This window comes from Anopheles merus, chromosome 2R (assembly GCF_017562075.2).
Source record: "Anopheles merus strain MAF chromosome 2R, AmerM5.1, whole genome shotgun sequence".
NCBI lineage: Eukaryota > Metazoa > Arthropoda > Insecta > Diptera > Culicidae > Anopheles > Anopheles merus.
This window is the reverse complement of record NC_054082.1, coordinates 2029776-2048588: the sequence shown is the minus strand read 5'-3', so window position 1 is coordinate 2048588 and position 18813 is coordinate 2029776. Positions and strand designations below refer to the sequence as shown.

Sequence of the window (18813 nt, the reverse complement as noted above, 5' to 3'; positions counted from 1 at the left end):
AATCGCGCGCATACTTGTTGCTTTATTTTTCGTGCCATCCTCAGCCACACGAACACGCACCACCCAGTCCACCCAGTCCTTGGGTGACAGCCCTTGCCAGCACACAAGCATGGGACTTTTTGCACTGGTTTTGCTGTGGTGCGTTAGTGACACACTCGCCGCCAGCAAGGAGGTAGAAGCATGGCGCGCGATGCAGGTGCGCCGACCCACCCCGAACGAGCTGCGCGCGACGGGCCGCATCTTCGGCGGCATGGAGACGAACATCAAGGACGCTCCCCATCAGCTATCGCTGCGGCGCTTTGACACGCACATCTGCGGCGCATCCGTGGTGGATGCATCGCTGGCCATCACGGCAGCGCACTGCTTGACGCCCAAACCATCGCCCGAGTTTGTACGTTCGCAGGCGTGACTGGGCGTGACTGGTGTGTTGGTTTAGTTGGAGTCTCCACTTACACTGTTTGCTCTGTGCTGTTTCCCTTCTGTTTTAGATCACCCTCATGGGAGGCTCTACGAATCGGACGGATTACGACGTGGGCGTGATATTTTATGCGATCGAGTTAATAATCCATCCCGGCTACAATTCCAACACATTCCACAACGATGTCGCCCTGGTCCGCATCGAGGGCACGTTCGGGGGGTACGAAAATGTGGCCCCGATTCCGCTGCGCACTCGTACGATATTTACCTCCAGCTCCAATCCCGTCTACTGCACGGTTTCGGGCTGGGGTCTTACCAACATGAACGGCGACGGCCTTCCCGAGATGCTGCGCATCGTGCGCATTCCACTGGTGCCGCACACCGAGTGCCGGCGGAAGTGGAATCCATTTCCGATTACGACCTCGTAAGTAGTGGCCGTTTTTTTTTTGCGATCGAGTGTGCTCATTTGTGCATTTCCTAATGCTTGCAGCATGATCTGTGCCGGAGAGCTGCGGAAGGACGCGTGCAACGGTGACAGTGGCGGCCCGCTGGTGTGCAATGGGCAGCTGTACGGCGTCGTGTCGTGGGGCTCTAACCAGTGCGGCAGCTCCTACCCGGGGATATACACCAGCATTCCGGCTGTGTTGAGCTTCCTGAGCGAATACATGTCCCCGATGCAGTTCGACGCGGCTTAACGAGGGAGTGGAGCTTAAACGAGGGGAGTAAGCGAATGTCGCGGTGTAGAGATGTGCGGAACAAAATAAACGATTCACTCCTACTGAAGGATTGTTGGGACGATCTACTCCAGGGATTGGTTTTGTTTATCCGACAATGCAGTGACGGTGGATTAATACATCGTTAGTCTTGGTTTTGAAGGTCTCGCACTGTTCAAGACTGTGCTGATCGTGCTTGAGCATAACTTGCGATGCGATCGAGGCATGATCGAGAGGCAGGAAGGCATGAAGAAGATGAAAAAGAAGATTGGAAGAATAAAGGTTGAAGGCACGTCAGTGAACCCTACAAGACAATGCTCGTAATTAAATTGTTTATTAGATCTGTTCAATCTCAATTCATCTGTGGTAGCTCGGTTCCCGCACACAAAAGGGTGAATATCTGCTCTAGCACTGATTCAGCGTACCTTACACGTGTTGTAAAAAAACAGTGTACCAGATAGCGCTTTGTTTGAACAAATGTTCGATGCCAGAGATACTAGGCAGAGTGTAGCCTCCGTTGAAAAGGTAACCAGGCTCTTCTTCGACATTGCCACAGCAAATTGCCACGTATTGTACGTAGCGTCAGTTCGGATAAATGAAAACAATAATAACTTTAATAATAAAATATGATGCCACCGTTTATTGTAACCGATCTACAAACACCATTGGGTTGCCTTTGAGCAGCAACTTACACGCCACTGTTTTCTTCAATAAATTTGCGAATTATTCTGTTGCCCACGTACGTGTAAATGCCCGGGTAGTCGCTGCCGCACCGATCAGCACCCCAGGAAACGAGCCCAATCTGTACGCCATCCTGCACGAGCGGGCCACCGCTGTCACCGTTGCACGAGTCGCGTCCCGGATGACCGGCACAGATGCCACTGATGAGCGAAAGAGAGATGATAAAGAGTCAGATGAAACCAACCCGGCTCAATCGAGCCAGCGAAGCCACACTTACGTCCACACGATCGGTACCGGGCGCCACTTGTTCACGCAGAACCTGTAGCTCACGATCGGGATGCCAACCGTGCGCAGGGTCGGTGCCAGCATCGAATCCTGCGCCGTAAGGCCCCAGCCACTCACGGACGCAACGCTGTTCACTCGCAGCTTGTACTTGTTCGAGATGAGCGGAATCGCGGCCAGTTTGGGGTGATCCATGAAGGAGGTCACGATGCGTATGATGGCCACATCGGCGAGGTAGGTTTTGAGCGAAAAGTCGGGATGGGTGGTCACATTGGCCACCTGGAACAAGATGCCGTTCGTTTCGTCCGTTCGCTTGGTAATTCCGGCGAGCAGGGTCAGCTGGAATGGAGTCGAGCGTGAAAAGGGTCACTAACTATATTACCTTCGTTCTTTAAGGCCCTTTTACTAACTCTGTTCACGTCCGAGGGCGGCGATTGACAGTGAGCAGCCGAGAGCGCATGCTTGGCATTGATGATCGATGCGCCGCAGATGTGGAAGCCACTGTCACGCAGCGACAGTAGATAGGGCAATGGATCCGTCAGCTCGGTACCGCCGACAATGCGGCCACTAAACTTTTTCTGCACATTGCTGTTGGACGTCCCATGTACACGCCGTTGCCGGGAGGCCCAAGCATCCTGTGCCTCGTTGCTCCACACGCCAGCGACACAGAGAGCGAGCAGCACCAGGCCCGGAACGACACTCATCTTGTAGAACGACACCATCTTTCGGTAAACGACAGTACACTGATGAGCCGTGCTGGCGGGAGGCGAAAAATATAGATCCAGCGTGGTGTTTTGCCTACGGTTGCGTGCTGCCTGTGTTAGGACAGCTGGATTGGGTTTTCCTATTCCCCGCTGGCGAAAATGGTGCGCAAAGTCTTCCGCGTTGTCAGAGAATGTTTGTTACGCTTTTCGAAAATAGAGCGAATGAAAAAAACAACAACAGGTTGAGCAACGATGACGCATGCGAAATGTGAGCTTGCGTTCGTAGTTTAGTTGCTAAATGTGAAATATTCTACTTTGGAGCTAGAAGATGTCGATCATTTGCTCTACAGTTTCAAATTTTGGTCATTAAAACATTGATCATTTTTTGAGTTTTCTCTCGACTTCAGGAAGCTTTCTGTTCGGTCAATCTGAAGCTTAAGCTAATAGTCGATACGATAGAACGGAGTAATTAATGACGGTAATTTTGGCATATTTCGGTTGCGCCACCACAGCAGGCATGTCAAACTTATTTTATTGTTCCCCGTTTTACTCCTTCTTTGAGAGCGCTAAGTGGACGATATGAATGATCAAACTCACTTTCAAACTTATTAAAATGTATTAAAACACAAGCTGATTAGAACTGTCGCAATGAGCAGGTGTGTAAAACCAATGATCATAAATCTTCGTAATCGAGTAACCCTGTACATTAGCGAATATTGTTTTGATGGCGTCTGTAAAGAGACCTGTAGACCTACAAAAACCCCCCCTCAAGATAAGAAGCGTTACGTTGCATACACTCAGCCGGAAACCGATACGACGGGCGGGTTAAACCAGCTGCCGGACGTGTTCGGTAGATATGGAAGCGAGCTCGAGGTAAAGCATACATGTACCGGGAGCTTTTATGTTGGGGTTTGTTTTGAAATCGACTCGTTTGTCTCCGATCAATGAAAGTCAATTGGGCAACGTGAGACGTTGGTTTCGCTAATCACCTCCGATAACTGCTAATCGCACGTAATATGGGTGCTGTGTGATAATGTGGGGGCACCTGAGAAGACTGATAGTCTGAGGTTTTGGAGCCACGCATGTTCGGCGAGGTCATTATCGTGGTCCAGCTGATTGGCGGTGGCGATTGTTTTTGGGGGAGGTATAAAAGAAAAAGACTGCATCACACCCGCCATATTCGTAGTCCGTAGTCGGAAGAGCAACATGAAGGCAATCGTGGTGTTGGCATTGTTCGCGGCGGGCGTAGCGGCCCTGACCGAGGAGGAGGTGTGGCTGCAGTACAACCGTCGCATGCCGGGCGAGTACTACACCAAGGGATGGGTTGAGCAGCCCCCGTTCCAGGGCCGCATCTTCGGTGGTGTCGAAGCCGACATCGCCAACTATCCGTACCAGCTATCGCTGCGCCGTGCCTCGCACAGCTGCGGCGCGTCGGTGATTTCTGCCAACTGGGCCCTGTCTGCTGCGCACTGCACGTTCCCGCTGCCGGCACCGGGCGTCATCACGCTGCAGGGCGGTAGCTCCAACCGCTTGTCCGGTGGCGTTGTGTTCCAAGTCGAGCAGATCATTAACCACCCGGAGTACGACGACTGGAACCTGCAAAACGACGTGTGTGTGCTCCGTACCACCACTCCGCTGAGCGGAGAGAACATTGCCATCATCGCTTTGGATCCGGTCGGTGCCACCCACGCTGCCGGTTCCCGTGCTGTTCTGAGCGGATGGGGTCTGATGGTAAGTGACGCTGGAGGGGCCTCCGAAAAAGGAGTGTAGAAACGGTAATTTAAACGTGGTTGTTTTTTTTTTGAATTCTTTGCTTTTTCAGGAGGGTGGAACTCTTCCACAAATTCTGCGTCGCGTCGATATTCCAGTGGTTGACCAGGTTGCATGTGAACAGTCGTGGGGATCTGGATGGGTTACTGCTGAGTAAGTTGGATGCGTCACAAGAGGTGCATTGCAAAGAGCTAATCGTTGGTCGTTTCCAATACGCTTACAGCATGATCTGCGCTAGCGAACCTGGACGTGATGCCTGCAACGGTGATAGCGGCGGTCCGCTGGTGGTTAGTGGCCGGCAAATCGGCATTGTATCCTGGGGCGATACCCAGTGCGTTGGAACCAGCCCGGGTGTGTTTGCTCGCGTTGCTTTCCCGTTGATCCGCAACTGGATCGCCCAGACTACCGGTGTCTAAGTGACTGGGAGTTGTATTGTGGATGTGAATTGAGAATAAAGTTGGAGCTTACTGTACATATAGTCGACGGTTGGCGAAGCTGAAGTTCGTAGATGCGTAGATGACGTTATAGATGATTTACAGCCATTGTGGTGCTATTGCTTTACGACTTTCGATAACGGCAACTGTAAGATTAATCAGAATTGTCCAAGCAGCATGGCGCAATCATGCCGCCGAGTTGATTCGATGTTCTTCACATGCTTAATATTTGTCGATCGAGCCAGTTTGATGTGGTTTTAATGTGTCGCCAGGCAAATGAACCGTTGGTTTGTTTGTTTGTTTTTAATTTTTGGCTAAATTGCCTTAACAACAACCTGGTCTATAAGTTTAAGCTCTGTCTAAATTAATTTGTTTGCTTCTGTCTAGGTGGGTAGACAGTGTCGTACACGTAGATTGGTTTATTTGTTAGTTTTTCCCATAAAAAGGATTACTTCTAATCTAAGTAATCTCATCATCCTTTTTTCTCTTCGGGGAATAATTGTTGTTCGAGGCGGGTAATCATGATGATTTGGATACATCGTGTAATAAATTTTGTAGTGTTGTAGCCAGTCTTTCGAAGAGAGAACATTGCCGACTTTCCGTACGAGCAGGCTAGGCCCTGTCTGCGGCACACTGCACGTTCCCTATGCCAGCACTTAGCACGGTTCCTCTGATTGCTGGAACGTCGGCTCTTGGCTTAGAAGGACACTGAACCTAGTGTCGATAGCATCATCAACCATACGATCTATAACGACTGGAGGACGGAGTTTGACGTGTCTGTATTGCATGTGAGGGAGAACTTGACTTGAATTTGGTGTACCATATCTGCTAAACAGAAGTTATCATAAACCACACTATCAGCTATGGCAGACATGGTAACACGGAAAGCCAACTCACACTATTGCAACACATTCATTATATTACATCAGCAAATCAATCCACTCCATAGCAACATACCCAGACCATGCTGTCCATAGAAAAAAAACCATTGAGACACATTTATCGAAAACAACCAAAACGCGCAACATAAGCAATTCAAGCGTTACTGCAGCAAAGTGAACAAACAGAGAACGCATAGCAACTTATTGCTAAAAGCGCAGTGTAGGCAAAGATCGACGAACGCACCCGTTCTTTAGCTAGAACAGTTTCTACTTTCCAGAACCTTCGTAAATACACTAAAAGCGCAGCATAGGCACATAATGATAGACACCTCACTCCAATATAATGTATAAATTGCACCTCATATCAATAACCTTGAATTAGGACAAAAGCACATAGCAAAACCCAAATGTACGAAACTTATTGAGTGTAAATAAAACCAATTCCGACCGTGGCAAGTCAGATTCGTTCGGACTGCCAAGATGGGACGTTACGCTGCCCAAAACTTTGCCTTCCAACTTATTTCAAGAGTTTAGTGATGTGCCCCTTCCCAAGGTAAGGCTTCTAAACTCCAACGTTTCCTGTAAGGGAAGCCCCTTCTGGGTTTCTATGATCGCCTGGAGGATCAAGTGAAAAAAGTCGGCTTCAAATAAAGTGCTATTCTACCTACGATACATGTCAGCGAAACACTGACCTACCGCGACGGTACTCGAGGTACAGTAGTACGATCATCACATTACATTGGAATGGTGTAAGTACCAGGATCTCGCGCAGTTCTCGCAGATTGGATCTACACAGTAAAGAAGAAGTTAAGATAAGGAAGAAAGTTAAGATAGAAAGGAGCCAGCGTAAGCCGTACATGTATCTTTTTCCACCTTTTAAGTCTGATTTGCGCAGCCGAATATAGAAGGGATGCGTGTAATGGCGATAGCACTTACCCATTGGTTTATGCTGGACGCTCTTTCCCATGATTCGAAGCCTCATATTCAGCCACAAGAGGAGTTTAAGCCAATCGATGGCTAATGCAGTGTGCACGGGTTTAATGCTTGATTTTCACTCGATACAATTGATTTAAAATGCAACGGAGTTCTTTTTCAACAACTAAAGCTGTGATGATGTTTACACCGAAATGCACCTAGCTAAGAACCAAACTCTGCCAAAAGGGCTCAGCTCAGTAGCACTAATTTTGCAGGTCTCTGGTTCAGCTAATTTCTACCCAAACACTGTGGACATTGTGGCTTTATCAACCCGAAGCCTCCGTAGGTTTGCACTGTAGCATTAAACAGCACAAAGCCATGTGAGTGGTTGTTGCAGGGTGGCGATGTGCGTATAGTTCGCACTCTGATGCTTGTTCCTGGTGACAGGCGCCTGATTGCAGTACGATAGTGTCAGCGAAAGAAATTGGCAGAAGTCACTGTTGGACAGCGCACGTACAATGATTGAGTAGACGGGTACGGGTGTCGATGGGCGCTTTCGCCGGTGGCTTCTGAAACTGCATCCCGTTCATCCGGCATGCACGTGCTATAAATATCCGGCCCGGGGTGTATGTACCACTTATAGCGGCAGTAGGGTCCAGCGGTGCAGCAATGAACGTGTTTGTAGTGATTTGTGCAGTGGCGCTGGCCGTAGCAAGTGCGCAGGATGTAGCGAGCACGGTGTACGGGCGGCGCATGCTGCCGGCAGGTGCACAGCAGGTCGACGATCGTGCACAGCAGTCGATGGGCAGCGTTGGTTCGCTGAAGAAGATCGTCGGCGGTGAGCCGGTTAGTATTGAGACGCACGTGTACCAGCTATCGCTGCGCAGCTACGACTATCACATCTGCGGTGCATCGATCATATCGAGCGTTTGGGCACTTACTGCGGCCCACTGTCTGTTTCCCGACCCGGATCCGAGGACGGTAAGTGCCGTAGGGTGAGCAGAGCAGCGAAGAACGGAGCGCGAGTAATGAGTTAAACGGGTCTTGCAGATCTCGCTACTGGCGGGAACCGGCAGTCAGTCGACCGGTGGCCGTATCTACAACGCAACTCGCATCATCATTCACCCGATGTACGCTCCCAGCACGATGGACAATGACGTAGCAGTGATCCGGGTCAACGCTCACTTCAGTGGTCCCAACACCGGATACATCGGTCTGGTGCCTCTGGGTTATGAGCCGATGGCTGGAGTGCGCGCCATCGTGACTGGATGGGGACGTCAGGTAGGTCGCGTGTGCGAGGTACAGAGCTACCTCAAATGGTTGTGTGTCTGACTCAAAATCAACCCCTATCGCTGTCCATGTCTCGTAGAGCGAAGGTGCGAAGCAATCGATGACACTGGCCGGAGTGGAAATACCCATCGTAGATAAGGCCGAATGTATGGATCAGTGGAGCGGTGTGCTCGTATCACCACAGTGCGTATACATTACTACAGACAGACTGAGTCTCAAAACTCAAGATGCTTTAACAAATACTCAATTCTTGCCTTTTTTATTTGCAGGATGATCTGTGCCGGAGAGTTGGGCAAGGACTCGTGCAATGGCGACAGCGGTGGCCCGCTCGTGTCCGGTGGCCGCCAGATCGGCATTGTGTCGTGGGGATCGACCAAGTGCGGCGGTCCACTGGCTGCTATCTACACTAACCTGGGCAACGCGGCCATCCGCACCTTTATCAGCTCGACGACGGGCGTCTAAACTAACGCTGACGGTGGCGTGGTGGTACGAAATTAAAAAAGAAGCAAAATAAATGTGTCTTCACATTGAGTGACCATTATCAGTGGTTGATGCACAAAAGCCAGAGTTGATATCGTTTGCAAGGGTTGATGCGCAATGTTCGTCGACTGGTTTGACTGGTCTCTGATGTGGTTTGTTTATTTTTACCGATACTTTTGTCCAAGTGGCTCTACGGCAGACTGTAAATGCATTATTATTTACCTTTTACCGAGTACAATCAGCTGTGGAATTGTGCATTCGGGGAAAATGGCTTGAAGAAAGCCTAATCAATGTTTTTACATTAAACCTTTATCTGACGAAGAATGTGAAAGCTTTACTTTCGGAACATATGTTGTACCATTGAAAGTATTCTTTTGATGTATTAAAATGGTTTTATCTGACTTCTTCACAAACGTCTGATCCAACTCTCCCTCTAGTAGCACTATAGTCAGTAGAGTCACATGTTTTATCGAGCAAAGAAAGGAACTTCCTTAGCAAGAAAAGTAAGAATTATTGAACAAAAAGGTTACTTTGCTGAACACATTGAATGTGTGTCCTTATCAGTAATCTTATCCATTCAATTAGGTCCTCGTTTGGATGATGCACTCTGATGTCCCTCTTTAAGGATCGGGTTACGTACTGCAGTTATTCTTAGTTGGGGGAAAATCCTTCATCACCAAAACACGCATATTGAATTCCATCGCTCATTGGAGCAGTATGTCTGTGGTGTGCCTCAAAGTGCTTGATTTTTGTATGTGTATGCTTGTGTGTGTGTAGAATATGTTGTGGTAATCCGGTCAGGAAAATGTGATATCAATCAACGGACAAAAGTAGCTGTACGGTCCACCGGTAGATGAATATGGATCAATTCGATTAACGGTTGTTTATTTTCTGTTTTATCCTGATAAAGTTGGGCAGGTCTGGTGGTACAGTCGCCAACTCGTAGGACGAAACAACATGCCCGTCATGGGTTCAAGTCCCGAATAGACCGTGCCCCCATACGGTAAGACTGACTATCCTGCTATGATAACAATAAGTCACTGAAAGCCAAGCTCACTTCACTAGTGGGGTACAGGCAGGGCTTGACCGACAACGGTTGTTGTGCCAAAGAAGAAGATCCTGATAAAGTTAAGAATACAATCGTTCGGGCTATTCGTTTCTCCTAGTTGTTCTAGGAACGGAACAGCAATATTCCGCTCATCTTTTTAGTATGACTTTTGAACTATAATATAAAACATTTTTTGCAACATAGTTTGATACAGCTTTGTCGCGGAGTAGCTAAGAGGCTGATAAGGGTCCGTCCAGCATGTGCATGGCTGTGGGTGTGCGTGTGTGTGTGTGTCAGCATGCATATCTCTTACGCCTGACACACCATCCCGGTTCGCATATCAAACATCATACGTGGCACGCTTGTCTGGCAGTTTGTATGGACCGGCCCAACGAGCTCAACGAGGCGTATGATCGTCACTTCACCAGAAAATCGTATGCAGCAAAATAATAATAAAAAAAAGGAATCAAAATTCATCTTTATCCTTTCCCGCGGCTGTCCTTGTTTAGAATAGAGAAGCTTGTAAGTGACACGGGAAGTGACAAAAAACTGGGCACAACTTCCAGCCACCGGTGGGCTGCAGGACCCAGTAACAGCAGCAGCAGCAGCAGCAGCAGCACCGTCATCATCGTCATCATGCTCATCGGTGTTAGGCGCAGAGCGTATGGGAAAGGAGTGACTCATACACTTTTTACCCCCAAACTACATGCAAAGACTGGCTGTGTGCCCGGCTTGCGGGATGTCTTGCACAGCATGGTACCGTGCCGTGATGAAAATGAAGTGGAAAATGTACATTATCTCACCCGGATAGACACGGGGATATTGCCCTCCCCCCCCCCCTCCTCCTCGGTACCCCTTTGGAACCGTGATTGTGGTTCAGTGTTGTGGGACGAGTTTAAAAACGATGACATGGGTATGAGCCTCGTGCATGTGGGTGTGCGTGCGCGGGTGAGCGGGTTTCGTTCAGGCGATGAGTTCTAGTCGCGCACCCGTCATTTCTGACATTTGATGCATTAATTAAACATTGTTGTTCGGCGCCGTGTTGTGTTGTGGGTTGGTGGGTAGGTGGGTGGGTGTCGAACAAAGCAGCGGCAGAGCAGCGTAGTGTAACAATGATGCTCGTAAATGAAACCCCTCGAGCCATGTGCCATCTCCATGGGAGTAAGCCAGCACACCCAAACCCACCCAGTGCACACGCTACGCTTAAAGCTCGGTTAAAGCATGCCATGATGAAACGGCTTAACCGTGGAGCGGATGAAACACGTTATGGAAAAAGGATTTTATTCGGAAACTATAAAGTTCAATTTTAATCTCCCACCAACAGTGGCTCGCGCGCCACACACTAACACGCCGTTTCGTTAAGTGCGAATACGTACGAACATTAAAACGCATATGCGAGCATTAAGAGCTAATAATGATCTGGCTGGAAAAGCAACAAAAAAAAAATAGGGAAACAGGGCTCGATCTTTGCCGCCTTACATTACGCCCACACTCACATCGTACGCATGTGGTGAGATACACTAATGTCATTTAGTTTTACGACTCTACCCAAAGCAGCTTGATTGCAAATTGATAATTACCACCGACCGCTCCCTGGCAGCAGGGATAAAGGAGGTTTACGCTGACGTAGTTCGTAGTTCCCGTCTTTCGCAAGGCCCTCCAAACCGGTCCCGATAAAGCCTCCAGGTGTGTACGGTCAAGATACTTTAGCCGATTCGGCAACGCTTGTTGAATACTAATGTTTGGTGCAGCCGCTAACTGCTCACCGGGGAGAACCATTACCGCTCGGGCGTTGGTCACCGGGCTTTGTTCGGGTTGGGGTGTCCGGGTGGCCGGGCAAGCATCGTAATGTCGGGTTCGTTTCTGCTACACACCCTAGCACCGTACCTGGCCAGTCTGACCTTGGGAAGTGGAAGTTTAAAAACCATCATAAACGAAAGCTTACAGAGGGTTTAAGTTAAGCGAGTGGTAATTGTGATTTAATTATTCAGCTGCATATGGAAACACGTTGGTGTGGAGTCTTTCGGGTTCGTGTTTGTGTGGGACTTAAAGGTGGATAAAGGTTGGAAGGAAGCAAGATTAATGAGGTAGCCAAGTTTTTAATCCGCTGGCACAGTTTTGCTGTACATATTAATAAGTTAATTGTTGCAGTGTTGTTTCCGCTTCCCCGTTACAACAGCCACAACAGCTTCGATTCGCAGCGAAACACACAATGTTTCACAAAAAAGACCGGAAAAATGAGTGTTTCTCGGATCAGCGAAGCTGCAACATTTTCTCACAGAGAGGAGAGACAAAAAAAAACACGAAAGAATCAGCAGCAGCGGGAGGAGTTGACAAGATTAAAAGCTTTTCGAGCAGTTGCATGTTTCCACGTTCCATTCATTTTATCTTTAAGCTCGCGGAGATGGCAACACGGGAAACCGGGAAGGAAAGAATCACTCAGAATCACACGATACACCTATTCAGGGGCTTCTTATGCATGTAATCAGTGGCTCCGGTATGCATTTGTAGTCATGTAGGGGGTTGGAATGTGCCACGATCTGGGAGGCGCATATGAGCAGAAGCATCGCCGGTGTTGCTTCTGCTAGGCTGCAAAGGAAAGCTGCTGCTACGGCGTAGGGGAACAGGATGAAGGGACGGAACGCAAATCCCAGCGTGCTGATAAAGTCCCACGTGCACGTTCGGAGCAGTGGCTTGGCATGTTTGTAAGATAGGGCAGAATCCGGCTCGAGCTTTTCTTACGCCTGCCATGCCTTTTTACATCGTCCGGATGTTTCTTCGTCCACATTCAAGCATTACTATTGTGGTTTATTCCCCCATCAAGGAGGCCGGTTGCGGTGAAAGGGCCCTGGAGGCGCCCGCAGCGAGATACGCTTGTCGTACAACAGTTGTATCGTTGGTTTATGCAATCAGTTCAAGTACCCACTCGACGGCGCATCGCAGCGCCTGCAGCCGGGGTGCTGCATAAATGGGAATGTAAAAGCGGAAAGAATTATTCCTTCGTGCGCGCACGTCAGGGCGGGCAGGGACGGAGCGGAGCGAGCGGGGCAGCTTCAAAACTGTACAAAAGGTTGAATATTGCACCCGGGGCAGATTGCGCGCGGTGGAACGAACGAAGTCCCAGCAGAAGAAGGACAGCAGCGTCTAGAGTGGCCTTCGGTCTGTGCCAAGCGGGGTCTTTTACCATTCTTTGCTTGCATTTTCTTGCGGTTTTCTCTCAAGGGATGTGCGATATTCGTGTTTTTTTTTGTCGCTGCTGCTGATAGGCTGTTCAAATTCCAGACGCCCGCACTGGTTTGGATGGCCGGAAATTAGCGTCACCCTTCGTTAGGCAGGGCTGCGACACACAGCCAGAGAGAGAGAGAGAGGAGAGCTGACTTGGTGGGAGAGCAGGTAGAGGTTATGCAATTTAGAATGTGGGTGGGGTTTTGCTGCTGTTGACTGAGTATGATTTAAGTGGATTATGCTGACAGAAGCTGAATTGTGATTGTTATTTTGCGCTCTCCGTGTTTTCTTGTTTGGCTGCAACCCATGCAGACCGAAATGCATGCACCATGCAGTCGTCTATGTGTGCCGGTTGTGCGCGTTCGTACGCCCTTTCTAAATGCGTGCAACGTACGAAAAGCTCCCGTTCTGTCGGTTTTTCAATGAAGAAAGATCTTTGGACAGAGTGTAAAGTTACCGGAAAAAGGTCACTTTAAGCGGACAGCTTTGACACGTGTCGGTAATTGCTGGAATCCCGGTAAAAGGTGCTCGAGAAAATCGCACCAAACGCGTAATGGTGATCCGCCCACCAGGGCTTCCAAGCTTTCTGTCGTCATTGGAACGCGCATTGGTTGTATCGCAGCTCACCTTGAATATTGAAAAAAACGGAAACGGGAGGAAAGGGACCACACCATCGGACCCACGGGAAGCGGAGGATCGCTGTGGAAGGCAATAATTCATTTGGAAGTTTTCGACGCTGTGTAATGTGCAGCTCGTGCCGGTGTTGAGACGCACTAGAGTGCGCACGGACGCCTGCGAAGACGACAGCGACAGCGACCGTCAAGATCCAAATCCTGTCGGTTTCAATCAAACGAAGTGAGAGGAATCGATATGATGGCTTATGAAATAAATTACTCGTCGAATGTCTTTGCAGTCTCCGGCGCAGGGGGGAGGGGGGGGAGAGGGGCGAAGTCGCGTGGAGGGACCGACAGAGCAGGACGGGCAAAAAGTTTCTCCGATGACAAGTGGATTTTGGGTTGATTTATTTCGTCCGCGCGGAAGTACCGGGGCGGCACGGGCACGGGGTGGCAGGAGGGGGGCGAATCCAAAGTTCGATTTTGCTCCATCCCGAAGGCTGCCTTCGAGCATTCTCCAGTGCCATTTTCCTTTCAGTCAATGAAGTCGCTCGTGCGAATGGGGGACGAAAGCTCGCTCGTCTCGCTCACGCGCACTTTCGCAGTGGGATTCGCAGCGGAAGCTTCCCCCCCCCCTCAAAATGGCAAGGTAAAGTTTTGCCAGTGAAAGGAGAGTCCCTTGGCGGGTGCGAGTGCGGGTGGGGAAATTATGATTTGTGTGATTGGTTTGGAGAGTTCTCCTTGTAAATTGTGATGGACTTTTGATTTGCGTGGATAATCCATTGACGTTTTGTGAAAGTGTTTGTGATTTATGTTTGAGTGGTTCGCTCGACAGGGAAGGAATGTTGTAATACGGCAGACGGTTTGGGTAAACCGTACCTCCCCACGTAGTCCGTAGCACCACTCGCGGGCGGGCGCGTTGAATTGTTCGCTGCCCCCAAAAGGCATAAAGTCACACAGGGCGAGGGAGGGGAGCTGGGACAAACTGGGACACACTGGGCAATGCGACGGTCGATTGCGCGTGCTGCTTAACACGCAATCAACTGGAAGACACCGTCGTACGTGCTTCGACTGTTTCGACCCCGTACAATGGCATATATTGCGGAATTAATAATGAGCAGGAATCGCAAACAAAATAACAGCCAAGAGAAGGACGCCAGACGAAAGGAGAGAACCCATTCCCATGCAAAGTGTAAATCGAGCATTTTTCATAACGCAAGAATGGTGCAAAGTGCTCAAATGTGTGTATGTGTATGTCTGTGTTTGTGTACAAGGGAAAATTAATCATAAGAAACGAATTCATCTTTTGCAAGGTTTATGCGTTCTCGGGATCATCTTGTTACACCATGCAGAGTGTATGGGTGTGTATGGTATGGTGGCAGCATGTAAGCGATTTGGGAGACGTTTTGGAGAATTCGTCGGAAAAAGTGGCATGCTTGCCACATGTCGTCCCTAAATTAAACCTCACCAACTGTGAGCTGTGTTTGTTTCGTCATTGTATCTCGGTGACTGTAGCTGTAGCTTGCCGTAAATCTCTTGCGTTGGGTGTGTGTGTGTATGTTTGAGGTGGATTTGTAGAGAGAATCCCATATTGCCCTCCTGCCTCCCGTCCGGAGCTTGGTTCTGTTTCAATTTATTTTTATTGACGTAATTGTGTGCAATTTGGAAGATGCTTCATCATGCTGCGCTTTTGACATTTTGAAGATTGTGCTTTACACTGTGTGGACAGACTGGCTGGATGGTGGACCCTGGATGGCAGATCGTCAGCAGGACTTGTCAAAGGGCTTTGCATTTATGTCGGTATAATTCAATGCGATGCTCGTACCGATTGCTGCTGCCATGCCGTTTGCGCAATGGGGTTATGCATGCAAATGTGTGCTAAAGTATGAGTGGAAATGTGGCATCGGTGGAATCAAATATAAATAAATCTTTGTCGTCGTTATTAAATGGACAAATTTGTAGAGGGAATAAGTGAGGGTTAGCTTTAAAACGGTTCAGAGCTTTTGACATACAGTTGAGCACGACGTTTTGCAGAGCCAACAGATTAGCCCTTAAAACAACAGTTGATGGAGCAAGTATTTCAATTATGATTAGTCTTTCAAGGATCAACGACTGGGAAGAAAGTTCATTCGGAAGAATGTATCACTCGGAGGCGTACTGATGGACGGGCAACATTTTAAAGCTTCCACTCACATTCCTTCCTTCATAATCAATTGAGCTACTTTGTGAGTATGTGTGTGTGTGTGTGTATAAAGTTTCTGTTTGCTTTCCCCACGAATCCCTTTACTGCCCATTTGCCATCTAATCTCGTAATGTCCTCCACCGTTCAGAACAATGCGTGACGGTGTAAGGCTTATGGCATTTTAAGTGGCGATTATATCTTTATCTTTTTTCCGGGATATGTGCAACCGGCAGCCGTATTCGCATGATACGCTACGCTCTGGATCCAGTGGTTCCAGTGGGCAGGGAGGATTATTAAATCGAAATACGAAGCACAGCGGCACTGTAGCGGCATTTCGGACCATTAGAAGCGCTTTCAACGGTTGCTAGGCGTTGCTATGGTTGCCCTGGATGGTTGGCTTTTACACTGGATGAAGTTATCGTTCCCTTTGGCCAGTTAGGTGTAGTGGATGGCCACTGGCCAAATGGTCAGTCGTGAATGGCTTCGATGGATAGTAAATCGCGCGTAGGAAGACATTGTAGCCGTGAAGTATGAGGCAGCGGGTACGGGGGTTGAGCAGTGGATTTTCTGGCCTACCAGCATGATAGACGTTCTGTGGCGTGTTATGGCACGCTTTCCTCACTAGGCTCCGTCGTTATCCGGTCGGTTTCCTCCCCCCCCCCCCCCCCCCCCCCCCAAAACCCTAGGCCTGGTACATCTTCATCATCATTTGCCGCTGGTGACCATAATCGGAATGGCTTTTTACCCCAACTGTACACGCTTGTACATTCACACCCAACAACCCTCGCAGTATGTGTGTTCATTTCCACCCCCCTTTCCTTAGTGGCCGAGTCAGCTTTCACGAGCTACTTTTTTGGGTTTGGTTTGGTACGAGGTAATACTACCGGGCGTCTCCATGCCACCAACGGTCAGCAGGAGCGATGGAGGCGCCCAGCCTTGATTGTTTTTTTTTTTGTTGCTGTTTGGTTTGGTATTTCGGTTTTGGTCAACCATTCGAATGTGACGACAAGATAGATACATTTGGCATGGATTGTATGCATGTGCGTGTGTGTGTGTGTGTAAATCGACACTCCGACACATACCGACCCAGGGCAAGTCCAGAGGATGTACCGTCCAGGCACATGTAGCGTGACCGAAAAAGCCACAAGGCCAGTGCAAAAAGCGAGTGTTGACATCGATGGTGATGGTGGAAATGTTCGGCAACTTTCACAACCAATCCGAACCCCGGGAATGGCCCCCGAACCGTGTTGGTGAATGTGTCCGCTGGCTGATGTTGTTATGGTTATGGATGCTGCCCTTTTTTCTCGCTTTTTCGCTTTTCCCGCCTCTCGCACCCGCCCCGAAGCGAGCGAGTTAAATTGTTTATTGGGTGGTGAATTTATTTTTTCGTTTCACGTTTTATGAATGTTGCCGTTTTTTTTATGGCACACCGTAACACTGCATTGGCGTGGCGTCTCCTTCATGCATGTAATAGTCACCGTCGGTGCTTTGGAGTAGGATTTGTTTTTGTGTGTCGCCGCCCGCATGGCCTTCGCCTTGGGCTTGGTGATGCAAGCTGCAGAGTAGTATCGAGCGCGGGTGATAAGGAAGGAGGATTGGTGAGGTTTATTGTGATGCGTTCCGTTGCGTAAGCGAGAGAGCATGAAGTTGCAAGCGAATCATTTTCCAAACAGAAACACCCCAAAGGGCACACGAAAGAGAAAGGGGGCGAGCGAGAATGGTGGCTAGAGTATTTTATGAGCGTTGGCGAATGTGGTGCAGGGAGGGGGGGGGCATCAATAAATTTGCACCTAGCCAGGTCGGGCTGGAACGGACGTTGGGGAAATAAAAATGTAAACATGTTTACACTTTGGTCATGCCCGCGTACCGTCGTTGGCTGATAGGACGCATGATACGATTTGGCGATGTAAAACTTGTTTGACGATGATGGATTAGTGTGCACGGTGTTTGTGTTTGTGGCGATGGCGGCTTGTCCACTGCAATGCACTTATTGGATGTTTGGCAGTTGAGAGGCTGACGAAAAGGAGGTCATGTAAATAGAAGGCAAAAATGTGTTACCATGGCAGCGGGAAAGTGCAGCAGTCGGATTAGTAATGGATCGGTGAGCAGTAGTTGTGCCTTTGCAAGGAGAGCAAACGTACATGTGTAGCTACATTTAATCAACCTTTTAAATAGAATGATAAACTCGTGCCACACAACCCAGCAAGGCAGCTGCTAAAGTACTGTATTGTAACGAACTTCTACAGAGAGCATCTTCAACATTGCATTTGTTATCAAGCCTCCAGCGTTCACACAGCCACACCAAAGGCTCTTGCACAGCGAATGCCGCAGGGCTTTCGTATCATATGCAATAAATAAAGCACATTCATTGAAGGCAATATGGGAGGCCGTATTACCTTCTACCGCTCGGTTGCTTCAAGTAAATGCGCTCTCCTGGTGCAATGATGCTGATGCTGCTGCTGCTGCATTGCTGCATGCCTTTCCGAGAAAGCAAATCAAAGTTTGTATTCACACTTGCAATTACTTATTTATTTGCTCGTGCCTTTTGTCTATGCGGGCCAACGTACACAAACAAACGCACCGGTGCAAGGGGGTTTTCCTTTTAATCTATCACAACACTCGACACCCTGCAAACGAACTACCTCCTCCACAGCTGTGCGTGTGTGTTTCTGTGATACCTTCTGCAGCTCTGCACTATCTACCACTGCCACTAGTGCAATGGATTTCGCCAACTTTGCACAAAATTGTGCCGACAGGTTTTGTGGAGAGTAATAAATTTCACTTCCGCATTCGCATCGGTTTCTGTTGGAAAGTTTGTCTTTGTTGAGCCGTTTTTATTCCGGTGAAGCTCGGGGATATTTTGTTAACTTCAGAAGCCGTTTTGAACCCCGGTACAGCTGTGGTAGAGAAAGCATTGAAATAAAATTGTTCAACACAATTGTAAGAAAACCGGAAATTCAGTGCATAAAGACATCCGGAAATTGTTCCCAAATGTACGTCCCACTCATCCCAGCGTATGACGCACACATTGTACGCACCACCGAGAAACGCACACAGTTTGCCGCTTGGTTGGACGTAATTAATGTAAAAGTTACCACATTTGTGAGCGCAGAGGCACAGCCAACAGCACCGCTCGGGCAGACCGCACCAACCAGGTTTCTCCTGGGGCAACACGGT

General features: G+C 48.9%; 4 protein-coding genes across 4 annotated transcripts; 3 read left to right on the top strand and 1 right to left on the bottom strand.

The window, feature by feature from the left end:
- Positions 1-22: 22 nt before the first annotated feature.
- LOC121588059 (trypsin alpha-3-like) lies at positions 23-1194 on the top strand. The gene is made up of 3 exons (XM_041905582.1): positions 23-391; positions 489-841; positions 908-1194. The coding sequence occupies exons 1-3, from the start codon at positions 110-112 to the stop codon at positions 1110-1112; spliced, it is 840 nt and encodes a 279-aa protein (XP_041761516.1). The 5' UTR covers positions 23-109; the 3' UTR covers positions 1113-1194.
- Positions 1195-1750: 556 nt separating this feature from the next.
- LOC121588902 (trypsin alpha-3-like) lies at positions 1751-2861 on the bottom strand. The gene is made up of 3 exons (XM_041907346.1): positions 2504-2861; positions 2089-2432; positions 1751-2011 (listed from the first exon to the last, which is right to left on the bottom strand). Exons 1-3 carry the CDS (start codon positions 2813-2815, stop codon positions 1819-1821), a joined length of 849 nt encoding a protein of 282 aa, XP_041763280.1. The 5' UTR covers positions 2816-2861; the 3' UTR covers positions 1751-1818.
- A 1103-nt stretch (positions 2862-3964) lies between these two features.
- Positions 3965-5045, top strand: LOC121588904 (trypsin alpha-3-like). The gene is made up of 3 exons (XM_041907348.1): positions 3965-4528; positions 4620-4720; positions 4791-5045. Exons 1-3 carry the CDS (start codon positions 4004-4006, stop codon positions 4981-4983), a joined length of 819 nt encoding a protein of 272 aa, XP_041763282.1. The 5' UTR covers positions 3965-4003; the 3' UTR covers positions 4984-5045.
- Positions 5046-7419: 2374 nt separating this feature from the next.
- Positions 7420-8648, top strand: LOC121588903 (trypsin alpha-3-like). The gene is made up of 4 exons (XM_041907347.1): positions 7420-7778; positions 7848-8078; positions 8167-8270; positions 8357-8648. The coding sequence occupies exons 1-4, from the start codon at positions 7467-7469 to the stop codon at positions 8547-8549; spliced, it is 840 nt and encodes a 279-aa protein (XP_041763281.1). The 5' UTR covers positions 7420-7466; the 3' UTR covers positions 8550-8648.
- The last annotated feature ends 10165 nt before the right edge of the window (positions 8649-18813 follow it).